This window comes from Littorina saxatilis, linkage group LG15, assembly GCF_037325665.1.
Source record: "Littorina saxatilis isolate snail1 linkage group LG15, US_GU_Lsax_2.0, whole genome shotgun sequence".
In the NCBI taxonomy this organism is placed as follows: Eukaryota; Metazoa; Mollusca; class Gastropoda; order Littorinimorpha; family Littorinidae; genus Littorina; species Littorina saxatilis.
In genome coordinates, this window is record NC_090259.1 from 49,190,239 (window position 1) to 49,206,866 (window position 16,628).

The 16,628-nt window shown below is 46.1% G+C and overlaps 1 protein-coding gene across 1 annotated transcript in view; it reads left to right on the plus strand.

Moving 5' to 3' along the window:
* Window positions 1–16,628, plus strand: part of LOC138949538 (integrator complex subunit 5-like) — an 89,007-nt gene that overhangs the window by 13,940 nt on the left and 58,439 nt on the right. Inside the window, exons 3-6 of the mRNA XM_070321389.1 lie at window positions 662–771; window positions 2,067–2,221; window positions 3,258–3,350; window positions 4,604–4,805. Of these exons, the coding sequence (XP_070177490.1) occupies window positions 662–771; window positions 2,067–2,221; window positions 3,258–3,350; window positions 4,604–4,805 (560 nt within the window). The remainder of the gene's footprint in view (window positions 1–661; window positions 772–2,066; window positions 2,222–3,257; window positions 3,351–4,603; window positions 4,806–16,628) is intronic.

Genomic DNA, 16,628 nt, shown 5'->3' on the forward strand with positions numbered 1-16,628 from the left:
GCATAATTGTAAAGTTATGATGTTGCGCTATATAAATGCTCATTTATTATTATTATTATTATTATTTTCTGTTCATAACATCAGTAAATTTACCTCCCTTTAAAGACTCCCTCATTTTGAAGACCTCGTTTTCTCAGATTTGTGGAGGTTTTATAAGGGGGGCTCCACTGTACATGCAATGTGTTGACACTGCTACTGTCAATGTGTTGACACTGTACATGCAATGTGTTGACACTGCTACTGTCAATGTGTTGACACTGCTACTGTCAATGTGTTGACACTGCTACTGTCAATGTGTTGACACTGCTACTGTCAATGTGTTGACACTTCTACCACTGTACATGCAATGTGTTGACACTGCTACTGTCAATGTGTTGACACTGCTACTGTCAATGTGTTGACACTTCTACTGTCAATGTGTTGACACTTCTACCACTGTACATGCAATGTGTTGACACTGCTACTGTCAATGTGTTGACACTGCTACTGTCAATGTGTTGACACTGCTACTGTCAATGTGTTGACACTTCTACCACTGTACATGCAATGTGTTGACACTGCTACTGTCAATGTGTTGACACTGCTACCACTGTACATGCAATGTGTTGACACTGCTACCACTGTACATGCAATGTGTTGACACTGCTACTGTCAATGACAGACGTGGAGGAGAAACTGCAGGACCAGGTGACAGTGCTGCAGGAGGTGACGAGAGTTCTGCTCACCTTCATCAACACCACCCCTGATGCCTGGGCCCCCATCGTGTCTTCTGTACGTTGCTGAATGTATTGGTATCACACAGAGAGAGAGACGGGGTTGCATAGAGACCGAGAGAGAATGTGTTTCAATTTCGGATAGAATTGTGTGTGCAAGAGAGAGAGGCAGTATAAGAAGACAAATTGGATAGCAAGTTGTTAGCGAAGATAGAACTTAAAAACATGTGACAGCGAGACTACTGCATCAACCTTCGCAGCAGGCTCTGCAGTTGTCGGCCTTGAATAGCGCCTGCTATTTATAGCTCGACGTTTCTTCAATATTGCCCAACCAGTAAATTGTTGTGTTTGTGATAGGGTCTGGCTGCTACTGTCTCCTTGCATGTTGTTGGTTGCCTTTGTGTAACCATAACAGTGTTAAGCAGGCCTGAAAGTGGCCAGTATTTTACATGGCGAGTAGAAACATGTAAATGGCGAGTAGAAATGTTGATCTACTCGCCAAATGCGAGTAAAGTTGCTGAAACAAATGATTGGTTTGGCGATTAAAATTTGCTCTCTGGCTAGTAAATTATAAGAAGTATGGCCAAAGGCCAGTGCCCCATTTTGTGGACTTTCAGCGCTGTTATTATTATTATTATTATTATTATTTATTATTATTATTGTTGAATTGTTTCTTGTATTGTTTTTGCTCTCCCTCACCCCTCAACTCCCTTTTCTGTACATAGTCTGATTTCTTTTTGTTTTAGTTCCTTTTATTTGGTGTTGAATGAAATGTGTTTTTATTGTGTTTTTTAATTTTCCATGTACCCTCACAGGGTTTTATTGGAATAAATAAAACTTGAAACTTGAAACTTGTTAAGGGCTAAGAAATTAGCTCTAAAATTCTCTATCCTGTTTGGACTTCGCCTCCAAAGGTGATTGTTGTGTTCGAACCCTTGGTTAGGGGCGGGGATGTAGCTCAGTCGGTAGCGCGCTGGATTTGTATCCAGTTGGCCGCTGTCAGCGTGAGTTCGTCCCCACGTTCAGCGAGAGATTTATTTCTCAGAGTCAACTTTGTGTGCAGACTCTCCTCGGTGTCCGAACACCCCCGTGTGTACACGCAAGCACAAGACCAAGTGCGCACGAAAAAGATCCTGTAATCCATGTCAGAGTTCGGTGGATTATAGAAACACGAAAATACCCAGCATGCTTCCTCCGAAAACGACGTATGGCTGCCTAAATGGCGGGGTAAAAAACGGTCATACACGTAAAATTCCACTCGTGCAAAAAACACGAGTGTACGTAGGAGTTTCAGCCCACGAACGCAGAAGAAGAAGAAGAAGGACCCTTGGTTACACACATTTATCATTGCAGTGGTCCCTGACACTACTGGGTCAGATCAGCGGCAAGTACGCTGCGCACCGCCCGCTGGCCATGTCCAACTCGCTGAACGACGTGCTGACCATGTGGATGACCTGTCCACCCACCAAGCTGCTCATAGAGCTCGCCACCCAGTGCTTCGCCGCCATGTATGTCACTGTGGGGGGGGGGGGGGGGGGTTGCGGGAGATTGAGAGGGGGGGGGGGGGTGGAGATGGACACACAGTGTTTTGCCGCCATGTATGTCACTGGGGGGGGGGGGGGGTTGCGGGAGATTGAGAGGGGGGGGAGGGAGATGGACACACAGTGCTTTGCCGCCATGTATGTCACTGGGGGGGGGGGGGTGCGGGAGATTGAGAGGGGGGGGGGGAGATGGACACACAGTGCTTTGCCGCCATGTATGTGGGGGGGGGGGGGTTGCGGGAGATTGAGAGGGGGGGGGGGTGTGGAGATGGACACACAGTGTTTTGCCGTCATGTATGTCACTGTGGGGGGGGGGGGGGGTTGCGGGAGATTGAGAGGGGGGGGGGGAGATGGACACACAGTGCTTTGCCGCCATGTATGTCACTGTGGGGGGGGGGGGGGTAGCGGGAGATTGAGAGGGGGGGGGGGGAGGTGGACACACAGTGCTTTGCAGCCATGTACGTCGCTTTCTACACTCTGTGATTTCTCTATCAATTTAAAAAAAAAAAGTCTTTTCTTGCAAATGACACCCTAGTAAATCAGCACCACATACACAAAAAGGGAAGTAATTAAACTCCGTGAAAGTAGCTCAACCCAGCTCTTTCTTTGCCCATTTTACCCAAAGGCCATTGTACTTGTAGTGCTTCGGGCACTCGCTTCCATTATCTTATCTTATTGGCTTTTTTGTTTGTTGTTGTTGCTGTCCTGACGCTTGTTCCTTGTCCCGGTGCGCCCCTACACCGCCCCGTCCCACCATCCACTGCTCCATCCACATCTGAATTTCGTTCCGCTGCCAGTTGTTTGGTTTATCGTCCCTCCGACTTATTTGGCTTTGCAGGACTGACATAGCCAAAAAATCTTGTACAATTTTAACACTCACTTATTTCTCTGTCACTTTTTGTCTAAAGCCGTGGGATCTTGTACATGCATGACAAAAGAGCAACAAGTGAACAAGTTGCATTGATCAATGTGCTGTTAATGTTATTAATTGTGTTGTGTGCAGGGTGGGTGGAGCCCCTGACAGCTGTGTGGACGCCTTGCTGGAGGCCTCTGTGCAGTACTCGCCTCACTTTGACTGGGTCGTCGCCCGCATCGGGTACGTGTACATGTGTGAGATGCGACAATGTTATTGATAGACAAGTGCTAAGCCCAGTGGTTATGATGTCACCCTCTGTGCAGTACTCGCCTCACTTTGACTGGGTCGTCACCCGCATCAGGTACGTGTACACTTTACATGTGAGACAATGTTGTCGATAGACAAGTGCCAAGCCCTGTGGTGGGGATGTTCCCCTCTGTACAGTACTCACAATCAGCTTTATCACTTGAGACCACCTTATAAATAAATGAATGCAATGTTTTTCTTGGTTGAATATAAAACACATTTTTCATTGGACTTACACTGCTCTGAACATTGAATGCTAAAGCAAGGTTCAGGCATGCTTGTCGAAGCACTTTGAAGCCTCAGGAACCAAGATGCACCATTGTGCCACGTGGGCAATGAAGCCTGCTTTGAAAGTTCTTTACGTAAATGCGGAGGGAGTATTTCTGATGTAGACCTCTGCATATTACAGAACTTCAGCAGACCGCCATGTAGATAATACACACTTTTGCTTCCAGTTCTTGTTTCCCGACGACCATCATCATGCGTGTGTTGAACTGCAGGCTGAATTATATCTGAGAGAATTGAGAGCATTGTATCTGAGAGAATTGAGAGAATTGTATCTGAGAGAATTGAGAGAATTGTATCTGAGAGAGTTGAGAGAATTGTATCTGAGAGAGTTGAGAGAATTGTATGTGAGAGGTGTGTATGTGTGAGAGTGTAAAGAGACGGCATGTAGATAATACTTGTTCTGAGAGCTGTGTATGTGTCAGAGTTGAAAGAAACGGCATGTAGATAATACTTGTATCTGAGAGGTGTGTATGTGTCAGAGTGTAAAGAGACGGCATGTAGATAATACTTGTATCTGAGAGGTGTGTATGTGTCAGAGTGTAAAGAGACGGCATGTAGATAATACTTGTTCTGTCTTCCAGCTCTTGTTTCCCGACGACCATCATCACGCGTGTGTTGAACTGCAGGCTGTGTATGTGTCAGAGTGTAAAGAGACGCCATGTAGATAATACTTGTTCTGTCTTCCAGCTCTTGTTTCCCGACGACCATCATCACGCGTGTGTTGAACTGCAGGCTGTGTATGTGTCAGAGTGTAAAGAGACGCCATGTAGATAATACTTGTTCTGTCTTCCAGCTCTTGTTTCCCGACGACCATCATCACGCGTGTGTTGAACTGCAGGCTGTGTATGTGTCAGAGTGTAAAGAGACGCCATGTAGATAATACTTGTTCTGTCTTCCAGCTCTTGTTTCCCGACCACCATCATCACGCGTGTGTTGAACTGCGGCCTGAAGGATTTCTGCAGTGCGGGCAGAGACGTGATGGACAGGGACCCCGGCGCTCGCAAGAAGATCCCCAAGATGGCGTCCGTGGTGGGAATTCTGGGACACCTGGCCTCCAAACACCAGCATGACATCCGCAAAGCTCTCATGGCACTCTTCCAGGTCAGAGCAAAATTGGTGCATTTGGTTTTGATTCACTGTCAGCATGCCTTATCCACAGGGGGGTGGGGTGAGGTGTAGGGAAGGGGGGGGGGGAGAAAGGGAACTTGAGATTATAGCATGGATGGCCTTCCAACACAAGGGAGGCAGAAGATTTCAACATGGATGGCTCTTAGATTTGATAAGATGAGCTTGGTTTTGTTGTTGTCCCTACATGATCACATGTACGTTTCTTTCAACTACCTTTTCCCCTGCATACAGTACAGTGTGTGTCTACAGTGTGTGTCTACAGTGTGTGTCTACAGTGTGTGTCTACAGTGTGTGTCTACAGTGTGTGTCTACAGTGTGTGTCTACAGTGTGTGTCTACAGTGTGTGTCTACAGTGTGTGTCTACAGTGTGTGTCTACTGTGTGTGTCTACAGTGTGTGTCTACAGTGTGTGTCTACAGTGTGTGTCTACAGTGTGTGTCTACAGTGTGTGTCTACTGTGTGTGTCTACAGTGTGTGTCTACTGTGTGTGTCTACAGTGTGTGTCTACTGTGTGTGTCTACAGTGTGTGTCTACAGTGTGTGTCTACTGTGTGTGTCTACTGTGTGTGTCTACAGTGTGTGTCTACAGTGTGTGTCTACAGTGTGTGTCTACTGTGTGTGTCTACAGTGTGTGTCTACTGTGTGTGTCTACAGTGTGTGTCTACAGTGTGTGTCTACAGTGTGTGTCTACAGTGTGTGTCTACAGTGTGTGTCTACAGTGTGTGTCTACAGTGTGTGTCTACAGTGTGTGTCTACTGTGTGTGTCTACTGTGTGTGTCTACTGTGTGTGTCTACAGTGTGTGTCTACAGTGTGTGTCTACAGTGTGTGTCTACAGTGTGTGTCTACAGTGTGTGTCTACTGTGTGTGTCTACAGTGTGTGTCTACAGTGTGTGTCTACAGTGTGTGTCTACTGTGTGTGTCTACAGTGTGTGTCTACTGTGTGTGTCTACAGTGTGTGTCTACTGTGTGTGTCTACAGTGTGTGTCTACTGTGTGTGTCTACAGTGTGTGTCTACTGTGTGTGTCTACAGTGTGTGTCTACAGTGTGTGTCTACAGTGTGTGTCTACTGTGTGTGTCTACAGTGTGTGTCTACAGTGTGTGTCTACAGTGTGTGTCTACTGTGTGTGTCTACAGTGTGTGTCTACAGTGTGTGTCTACTGTGTGTGTCTACAGTGTGTGTCTACTGTGTGTGTCTACAGTGTGTGTCTACAGTGTGTGTCTACAGTGTGTGTCTACAGTGTGTGTCTACTGTGTGTGTCTACAGTGTGTGTCTACTGTGTGTGTCTACAGTGTGTGTCTACAGTGTGTGTCTACTGTGTGTGTCTACTGTGTGTGTCTACAGTGTGTGTCTACAGTGTGTGTATACAGTGTGTGTCTACTGTGTGTGTCTACAGTGTGTGTCTACTGTGTGTGTCTACAGTGTGTGTCTACTGTGTGTGTCTACAGTGTGTGTCTACAGTGTGTGTCTACAGTGTGTGTCTACTGTGTGTGTCTACAGTGTGTGTCTACTGTGTGTGTCTACAGTGTGTGTCTACAGTGTGTGTCTACAGTGTGTGTCTACTGTGTGTGTCTACAGTGTGTGTCTACTGTGTGTGTCTACAGTGTGTGTCTACTGTGTGTGTCTACAGTGTGTGTCTACAGTGTGTGTCTACTGTGTGTGTCTACAGTGTGTGTCTACTGTGTGTGTCTACAGTGTGTGTCTACTGTGTGTGTCTACAGTGTGTGTCTACTGTGTGTGTCTACAGTGTGTGTCTACTGTGTGTGTCTACAGTGTGTGTCTACTGTGTGTGTCTACAGTGTGTGTCTACTGTGTGTGTCTACAGTGTGTGTCTACAGTGTGTGTCTACAGTGTGTGTCTACTGTGTGTGTCTACAGTGTGTGTCTACTGTGTGTGTCTACAGTGTGTGTCTACTGTGTGTGTCTACAGTGTGTGTCTACTGTGTGTGTCTACTGTGTGTGTCTACTGTGTGTGTCTACAGTGTGTGTCTACTGTGTGTGTCTACAGTGTGTGTCTACTGTGTGTGTCTACAGTGTGTGTCTACTGTGTGTGTCTACAGTGTGTGTCTACAGTGTGTGTCTACAGTGTGTGTCTACTGTGTGTGTCTACAGTGTGTGTCTACTGTGTGTGTCTACAGTGTGTGTCTACTGTGTGTGTCTACTGTGTGTGTCTACAGTATGTGTCTACTGTGTGTGTCTACTGTGTGTGTCTACAGTGTGTGTCTACTGTGTGTGTCTACAGTGTGTGTCTACTGTGTGTGTCTACTGTGTGTGTCTACTGTGTGTGTCTACTGTGTGTGTCTACTGTGTGTGTCTACTGTGTGTGTCTACAGTGTGTGTCTACTGTGTGTGTCTACAGTGTGTGTCTACTGTGTGTGTCTACAGTGTGTGTCTACTGTGTGTGTCTACAGTGTGTGTCTACTGTGTGTGTCTACAGTGTGTGTCTACTGTGTGTGTCTACAGTGTGTGTCTACTGTGTGTGTCTACAGTGTGTGTCTACTGTGTGTGTCTACAGTGTGTGTCTACTGTGTGTGTCTACAGTGTGTGTCTACAGTGTGTGTCTACAGTGTGTGTCTACAGTGTGTGTCTACAGTGTGTGTCTACAGTGTGTGTCTACTGTGTGTGTCTACAGTGTGTGTCTACTGTGTGTGTCTACAGTGTGTGTCTACTGTGTGTGTCTACAGTGTGTGTCTACTGTGTGTGTCTACAGTGTGTGTCTACTGTGTGTGTCTACAGTGTGTGTCTACTGTGTGTGTCTACAGTGTGTGTCTACTGTGTGTGTCTACTGTGTGTGTCTACTGTGTGTGTCTACAGTGTGTGTCTACAGTGTGTGTCTACAGTGTGTGTCTACTGTGTGTGTCTACAGTGTGTGTCTACAGTGTGTGTCTACAGTGTGTGTCTACTGTGTGTGTCTACAGTATGTGTCTACTGTGTGTGTCTACTGTGTGTGTCTACAGTGTGTGTCTACTGTGTGTGTCTACAGTATGTGTCTACTGTGTGTGTCTACTGTGTGTGTCTACTGTGTGTGTCTACAGTGTGTGTCTACAGTGTGTGTCTACTGTGTGTGTCTACAGTGTGTGTCTACAGTGTGTGTCTACAGTGTGTGTCTACAGTGTGTGTCTACTGTGTGTGTCTACAGTGTGTGTCTACAGTGTGTGTCTACAGTGTGTGTCTACAGTGTGTGTCTACAGTGTGTGTCTACAGTGTGTGTCTACAGTGTGTGTCTACAGTGTGTGTCTACAGTGTGTGTCTACTGTGTGTGTCTACAGTGTGTGTCTACAGTGTGTGTCTACTGTGTGTGTCTACAGTGTGTGTCTACTGTGTGTGTCTACAGTGTGTGTCTACAGTGTGTGTCTACAGTGTGTGTCTACTGTGTGTGTCTACAGTGTGTGTCTACTGTGTGTGTCTACAGTGTGTGTCTACAGTGTGTGTCTACTGTGTGTGTCTACAGTGTGTGTCTACTGTGTGTGTCTACCGTATGTGTCTACTGTGTGTGTCTACTGTGTGTGTCTACTGTGTGTGTCTACAGTGTGTGTCTACAGTGTGTGTCTACTGTGTGTGTCTACAGTGTGTGTCTACAGTGTGTGTCTACAGTGTGTGTCTACAGTGTGTGTCTACAGTGTGTGTCTACAGTGTGTGTCTACAGTGTGTGTCTACAGTGTGTGTCTACAGTGTGTGTCTACAGTGTGTGTCTACTGTGTGTGTCTACTGTGTGTGTCTACAGTGTGTGTCTACTGTGTGTGTCTACAGTGTGTGTCTACTGTGTGTGTCTACAGTGTGTGTCTACAGTGTGTGTCTACAGTGTGTGTCTACTGTGTGTGTCTACAGTGTGTGTCTACAGTGTGTGTCTACTGTGTGTGTCTACAGTGTGTGTCTACAGTGTGTGTCTACTGTGTGTGTCTACAGTGTGTGTCTACAGTGTGTGTCTAAAGTGTGTGTCTACTGTGTGTGTCTACAGTGTGTGTCTACAGTGTGTGTCTACTGTGTGTGTCTACTGTGTGTGTCTACAGTGTGTGTCTACAGTGTGTGTCTACAGTGTGTGTCTACTGTGTGTGTCTACAGTGTGTGTCTACAGTGTGTGTCTAAAGTGTGTGTCTAAAGTGTGTGTCTACAGTGTGTGTCTACAGTGTGTGTCTACAGTGTGTGTCTACAGTGTGTGTCTACAGTGTGTGTCTACAGTGTGTGTCTACAGTGTGTGTCTACAGTGTGTGTCTACAGTGTGTGTCTACAGTGTGTGTCTACAGTGTGTGTCTACTGTGTGTGTCTACAGTGTGTGTCTACTGTGTGTGTCTACAGTGTGTGTCTACTGTGTGTGTCTACAGTGTGTGTCTACAGTGTGTGTCTACTGTGTGTGTCTACAGTGTGTGTCTACAGTGTGTGTCTACTGTGTGTGTCTACAGTGTGTGTCTACAGTGTGTGTCTACTGTGTGTGTCTACAGTGTGTGTCTACAGTGTGTGTCTAAAGTGTGTGTCTACTGTGTGTGTCTACAGTGTGTGTCTACAGTGTGTGTCTACTGTGTGTGTCTACTGTGTGTGTCTACAGTGTGTGTCTACAGTGTGTGTCTACAGTGTGTGTCTACTGTGTGTGTCTACAGTGTGTGTCTACAGTGTTTGTCTAAAGTGTGTGTCTAAAGTGTGTGTCTACAGTGTGTGTCTACAGTGTGTGTCTACTGTGTGTGTCTACTGTGTGTGTCTACTGTGTGTGTCTACAGTGTGTCTACAGTGTGTGTCTAAAGTGTGTGTCTACAGTGTGTGTCTACAGTGTGTGTCTACAGTGTGTGTCTACAGTGTGTGTCTACAGTGTGTGTCTACTGTGTGTGTCTACAGTGTGTGTCTACTGTGTGTGTCTACAGTGTGTGTCTACTGTGTGTGTCTACAGTATGTGTCTACAGTGTGTGTCTACAGTGTGTGTCTACAGTGTGTGTCTACAGTGTGTGTCTACAGTGTGTGTCTACAGTGTGTGTCTACAGTGTGTGTCTACAGTGTGTGTCTACAGTGTGTGTCTAAAGTGTGTGTCTACAGTGTGTGTCTACAGTGTGTGTCTACAGTGTGTGTCTACAGTGTGTGTCTACAGTGTGTGTCTACAGTGTGTGTCTACTGTGTGTGTCTACAGTGTGTGTCTACAGTGTGTGTCTACAGTGTGTGTCTACAGTGTGTGTCTACAGTGTGTGTTTACTGTGTGTGTTTACAGTGTGTGTCTTCTGTGTGTGTCTACAGTGTGTGTCTACTGTGTGTGTCTACTGTGTGTGTCTACTGTGTGTGTCTACAGTGTGTGTCTACAGTGTGTGTCTACAGTGTGTGTCTACTGTGTGTGTCTACAGTGTGTGTCTACAGTGTGTGTCTACAGTGTGTGTCTACTGTGTGTGTCTACAGTATGTGTCTACTGTGTGTGTCTACTGTGTGTGTCTACAGTGTGTGTCTACTGTGTGTGTCTACAGTATGTGTCTACTGTGTGTGTCTACTGTGTGTGTCTACTGTGTGTGTCTACAGTGTGTGTCTACAGTGTGTGTCTACTGTGTGTGTCTACAGTGTGTGTCTACAGTGTGTGTCTACAGTGTGTGTCTACAGTGTGTGTCTACTGTGTGTGTCTACAGTGTGTGTCTACAGTGTGTGTCTACAGTGTGTGTCTACAGTGTGTGTCTACAGTGTGTGTCTACAGTGTGTGTCTACAGTGTGTGTCTACTGTGTGTGTCTACAGTGTGTGTCTACAGTGTGTGTCTACTGTGTGTGTCTACAGTGTGTGTCTACTGTGTGTGTCTACAGTGTGTGTCTACAGTGTATGTCTACAGTGTGTGTCTACTGTGTGTGTCTACAGTGTGTGTCTACTGTGTGTGTCTACAGTGTGTGTCTACAGTGTGTGTCTACTGTGTGTGTCTACAGTGTGTGTCTACTGTGTGTGTCTACCGTATGTGTCTACTGTGTGTGTCTACTGTGTGTGTCTACTGTGTGTGTCTACAGTGTGTGTCTACAGTGTGTGTCTACTGTGTGTGTCTACAGTGTGTGTCTACAGTGTGTGTCTACAGTGTGTGTCTACTGTGTGTGTCTACAGTATGTGTCTACTGTGTGTGTCTACTGTGTGTGTCTACAGTGTGTGTCTACTGTGTGTGTCTACAGTATGTGTCTACTGTGTGTGTCTACTGTGTGTGTCTACTGTGTGTGTCTACAGTGTGTGTCTACAGTGTGTGTCTACTGTGTGTGTCTACAGTGTGTGTCTACAGTGTGTGTCTACAGTGTGTGTCTACAGTGTGTGTCTACTGTGTGTGTCTACAGTGTGTGTCTACAGTGTGTGTCTACAGTGTGTGTCTACAGTGTGTGTCTACAGTGTGTGTCTACAGTGTGTGTCTACAGTGTGTGTCTACAGTGTGTGTCTACAGTGTGTGTCTACTGTGTGTGTCTACAGTGTGTGTCTACAGTGTGTGTCTACTGTGTGTGTCTACAGTGTGTGTCTACTGTGTGTGTCTACAGTGTGTGTCTACAGTGTGTGTCTACAGTGTGTGTCTACTGTGTGTGTCTACAGTGTGTGTCTACTGTGTGTGTCTACAGTGTGTGTCTACAGTGTGTGTCTACTGTGTGTGTCTACAGTGTGTGTCTACTGTGTGTGTCTACAGTGTGTGTCTACTGTGTGTGTCTACTGTGTGTGTCTACTGTGTGTGTCTACAGTGTGTGTCTACAGTGTGTGTCTACTGTGTGTGTCTACAGTGTGTGTCTACAGTGTGTGTCTACAGTGTGTGTCTACAGTGTGTGTCTACAGTGTGTGTCTACAGTGTGTGTCTACAGTGTGTGTCTACAGTGTGTGTCTACAGTGTGTGTCTACAGTGTGTGTCTACAGTGTGTGTCTACTGTGTGTGTCTACAGTGTGTGTCTACAGTGTGTGTCTACTGTGTGTGTCTACAGTGTGTGTCTACTGTGTGTGTCTACTGTGTGTGTCTACAGTGTGTGTCTACAGTGTGTGTCTACAGTGTGTGTCTACAGTGTGTGTCTACAGTGTGTGTCTACTGTGTGTGTCTACAGTGTGTGTCTACAGTGTGTGTCTACTGTGTGTGTCTACAGTGTGTGTCTACAGTGTGTGTCTAAAGTGTGTGTCTACTGTGTGTGTCTACAGTGTGTGTCTACAGTGTGTGTCTACTGTGTGTGTCTACTGTGTGTGTCTACAGTGTGTGTCTACAGTGTGTGTCTACAGTGTGTGTCTACTGTGTGTGTCTACAGTGTGTGTCTACAGTGTGTGTCTAAAGTGTGTGTCTAAAGTGTGTGTCTACAGTGTGTGTCTACAGTGTGTGTCTACAGTGTGTGTCTACAGTGTGTGTCTACAGTGTGTGTCTACAGTGTGTGTCTACAGTGTGTGTCTACAGTGTGTGTCTACAGTGTGTGTCTACAGTGTGTGTCTACAGTGTGTGTCTACTGTGTGTGTCTACAGTGTGTGTCTACTGTGTGTGTCTACAGTGTGTGTCTACTGTGTGTGTCTACAGTGTGTGTCTACAGTGTGTGTCTACAGTGTGTGTCTACTGTGTGTGTCTACAGTGTGTGTCTACAGTGTGTGTCTACTGTGTGTGTCTACAGTGTGTGTCTACAGTGTGTGTCTACTGTGTGTGTCTACAGTGTGTGTCTACAGTGTGTGTCTAAAGTGTGTGTCTACTGTGTGTGTCTACAGTGTGTGTCTACAGTGTGTGTCTACTGTGTGTGTCTACTGTGTGTGTCTACAGTGTGTGTCTACAGTGTGTGTCTACAGTGTGTGTCTACTGTGTGTGTCTACAGTGTGTGTCTACAGTGTGTGTCTAAAGTGTGTGTCTAAAGTGTGTGTCTACAGTGTGTGTCTACAGTGTGTGTCTACTGTGTGTGTCTACTGTGTGTGTCTACTGTGTGTGTCTACAGTGTGTCTACAGTGTGTGTCTACAGTGTGTGTCTAAAGTGTGTGTCTACAGTGTGTGTCTACAGTGTGTGTCTACAGTGTGTGTCTACAGTGTGTGTCTACTGTGTGTGTCTACAGTGTGTGTCTACAGTGTGTGTCTACAGTGTGTGTATACAGTGTGTGTCTACAGTATGTGTCTACAGTGTGTGTCTACAGTGTTTGTCTACAGTGTGTGTCTACAGTGTGTGTCTACAGTGTGTGTCTACAGTGTGTGTCTACAGTGTGTGTCTACAGTGTGTGTCTACAGTGTGTGTCTAAAGTGTGTGTCTACAGTGTGTGTCTACAGTGTGTGTCTACAGTGTGTGTCTACAGTGTGTGTCTACAGTGTGTGTCTACTGTGTGTGTCTACTGTGTGTGTCTACAGTGTGTGTCTACAGTGTGTGTCTACAGTGTGTGTCTACAGTGTGTGTCTACAGTGTGTGTCTACTGTGTGTGTCTACAGTGTGTGTCTACTGTGTGTGTCTACAGTGTGTGTCTACTGTGTGTGTCTACTGTGTGTGTCTACTGTGTGTGTCTACAGTGTGTGTCTACAGTGTGTGTCTACAGTGTGTGTCTACTGTGTGTGTCTACAGTGTGTGTCTACAGTGTGTGTCTACAGTGTGTGTCTACTGTGTGTGTCTACAGTATGTGTCTACTGTGTGTGTCTACTGTGTGTGTCTACAGTGTGTGTCTACTGTGTGTGTCTACAGTATGTGTCTACTGTGTGTGTCTACTGTGTGTGTCTACTGTGTGTGTCTACAGTGTGTGTCTACAGTGTGTGTCTACTGTGTGTGTCTACAGTGTGTGTCTACAGTGTGTGTCTACAGTGTGTGTCTACAGTGTGTGTCTACAGTGTGTGTCTACAGTGTGTGTCTACAGTGTGTGTCTACAGTGTGTGTCTACAGTGTGTGTCTACAGTGTGTGTCTACAGTGTGTGTCTACAGTGTGTGTCTACAGTGTGTGTCTACTGTGTGTGTCTACAGTGTGTGTCTACAGTGTGTGTCTACTGTGTGTGTCTACAGTGTGTGTCTACTGTGTGTGTCTACAGTGTGTGTCTACAGTGTGTGTCTACAGTGTGTGTCTACTGTGTGTGTCTACAGTGTGTGTCTACTGTGTGTGTCTACAGTGTGTGTCTACAGTGTGTGTCTACTGTGTGTGTCTACAGTGTGTGTCTACTGTGTGTGTCTACCGTATGTGTCTACTGTGTGTGTCTACTGTGTGTGTCTACAGTGTGTGTCTACAGTGTGTGTCTACAGTGTGTGTCTACAGTGTGTGTCTACAGTGTGTGTCTACAGTGTGTGTCTACAGTGTGTGTCTACAGTGTGTGTCTACTGTGTGTGTCTACAGTGTGTGTCTACAGTGTGTGTCTACAGTGTGTGTCTACAGTGTGTGTCTACAGTGTGTGTCTACAGTGTGTGTCTACAGTGTGTGTCTACAGTGTGTGTCTACAGTGTGTGTCTACTGTGTGTGTCTACAGTGTGTGTCTACAGTGTGTGTCTACTGTGTGTGTCTACAGTGTGTGTCTACTGTGTGTGTCTACAGTGTGTGTCTACAGTGTGTGTCTACAGTGTGTGTCTACTGTGTGTGTCTACAGTGTGTGTCTACAGTGTGTGTCTACTGTGTGTGTCTACAGTGTGTGTCTACAGTGTGTGTCTACTGTGTGTGTCTACAGTGTGTGTCTACAGTGTGTGTCTAAAGTGTGTGTCTACTGTGTGTGTCTACAGTGTGTGTCTACAGTGTGTGTCTACTGTGTGTGTCTACAGTGTGTGTCTACTGTGTGTGTCTACAGTGTGTGTCTACTGTGTGTGTCTACAGTGTGTGTCTACTGTGTGTGTCTACAGTGTGTGTCTACAGTGTGTGTCTACAGTGTGTGTCTACTGTGTGTGTCTACAGTGTGTGTCTACTGTGTGTGTCTACAGTGTGTGTCTACTGTGTGTGTCTACAGTGTGTGTCTACTGTGTGTGTCTACTGTGTGTGTCTACTGTGTGTGTCTACAGTGTGTGTCTACTGTGTGTGTCTACAGTGTGTGTCTACTGTGTGTGTCTACAGTGTGTGTCTACTGTGTGTGTCTACAGTGTGTGTCTACAGTGTGTGTCTACAGTGTGTGTCTACTGTGTGTGTCTACAGTGTGTGTCTACTGTGTGTGTCTACAGTGTGTGTCTACTGTGTGTGTCTACTGTGTGTGTCTACAGTGTGTGTCTACTGTGTGTGTCTACTGTGTGTGTCTACAGTGTGTGTCTACTGTGTGTGTCTACAGTGTGTGTCTACTGTGTGTGTCTACTGTGTGTGTCTACTGTGTGTGTCTACAGTGTGTGTCTACTGTGTGTGTCTACTGTGTGTGTCTACAGTGTGTGTCTACTGTGTGTGTCTACAGTGTGTGTCTACTGTGTGTGTCTACAGTGTGTGTCTACTGTGTGTGTCTACAGTGTGTGTCTACTGTGTGTGTCTACAGTGTGTGTCTACTGTGTGTGTCTACAGTGTGTGTCTACTGTGTGTGTCTACAGTGTGTGTCTACTGTGTGTGTCTACAGTGTGTGTCTACAGTGCGTGTCTACAGTGTGTGTCTACAGTGTGTGTCTACAGTGTGTGTCTACAGTGTGTGTCTACAGTGTGTGTCTACAGTGTGTGTCTACTGTGTGTGTCTACAGTGTGTGTCTACTGTGTGTGTCTACAGTGTGTGTCTACTGTGTGTGTCTACAGTGTGTGTCTACTGTGTGTGTCTACAGTGTGTGTCTACTGTGTGTGTCTACAGTGTGTGTCTACTGTGTGTGTCTACTGTGTGTGTCTACTGTGTGTGTCTACTGTGTGTGTCTACAGTGTGTGTCTACAGTGTGTGTCTACAGTGTGTGTCTACTGTGTGTGTCTACAGTGTGTGTCTACAGTGTGTGTCTACAGTGTGTGTCTACAGTGTGTGTCTACAGTGTGTGTCTACAGTGTGTGTCTACTGTGTGTGTCTACAGTGTGTGTCTACTGTGTGTGTCTACAGTGTGTGTCTACTGTGTGTGTCTACTGTGTGTGTCTACTGTGTGTGTCTACAGTGTGTGTCTACAGTGTGTGTCTACAGTGTGTGTCTACTGTGTGTGTCTACAGTGTGTGTCTACAGTGTGTGTCTACAGTGTGTGTCTACTGTGTGTGTCTACAGTGTGTGTCTACTGTGTGTGTCTACTGTGTGTGTCTACAGTGTGTGTCTACTGTGTGTGTCTACAGTGTGTGTCTACAGTGTGTGTCTACTGTGTGTGTCTACTGTGTGTGTCTACAGTGTGTGTCTACAGTGTGTGTCTACAGTGTGTGTCTACAGTGTGTGTCTACAGTGTGTGTCTACAGTGTGTGTCTACAGTGTGTGTCTACTGTGTGTGTCTACAGTGTGTGTCTACAGTGTGTGTCTACAGTGTGTGTCTACAGTGTGTGTCTACAGTGTGTGTCTACAGTGTGTGTCTACAGTGTGTGTCTACAGTGTGTGTCTACAGTGTGTGTCTACTGTGTGTGTCTACAGTGTGTGTCTACAGTGTGTGTCTACTGTGTGTGTCTACAGTGTGTGTCTACTGTGTGTGTCTACAGTGTGTGTCTACAGTGTGTGTCTACAGTGTGTGTCTACTGTGTGTGTCTACAGTGTGTGTCTACTGTGTGTGTCTACAGTGTGTGTCTACAGTGTGTGTCTACTGTGTGTGTCTACAGTGTGTGTCTACTGTGTGTGTCTACAGTGTGTGTCTACTGTGTGTGTCTACTGTGTGTGTCTACTGTGTGTGTCTACAGTGTGTGTCTACAGTGTGTGTCTACTGTGTGTGTCTACAGTGTGTGTCTACAGTGTGTGTCTAAAGTGTGTGTCTACAGTGTGTGTCTACTGTGTGTGTCTACAGTGTGTGTCTACAGTGTGTGTCTACAGTGTGTGTCTACAGTGTGTGTCTACAGTGTGTGT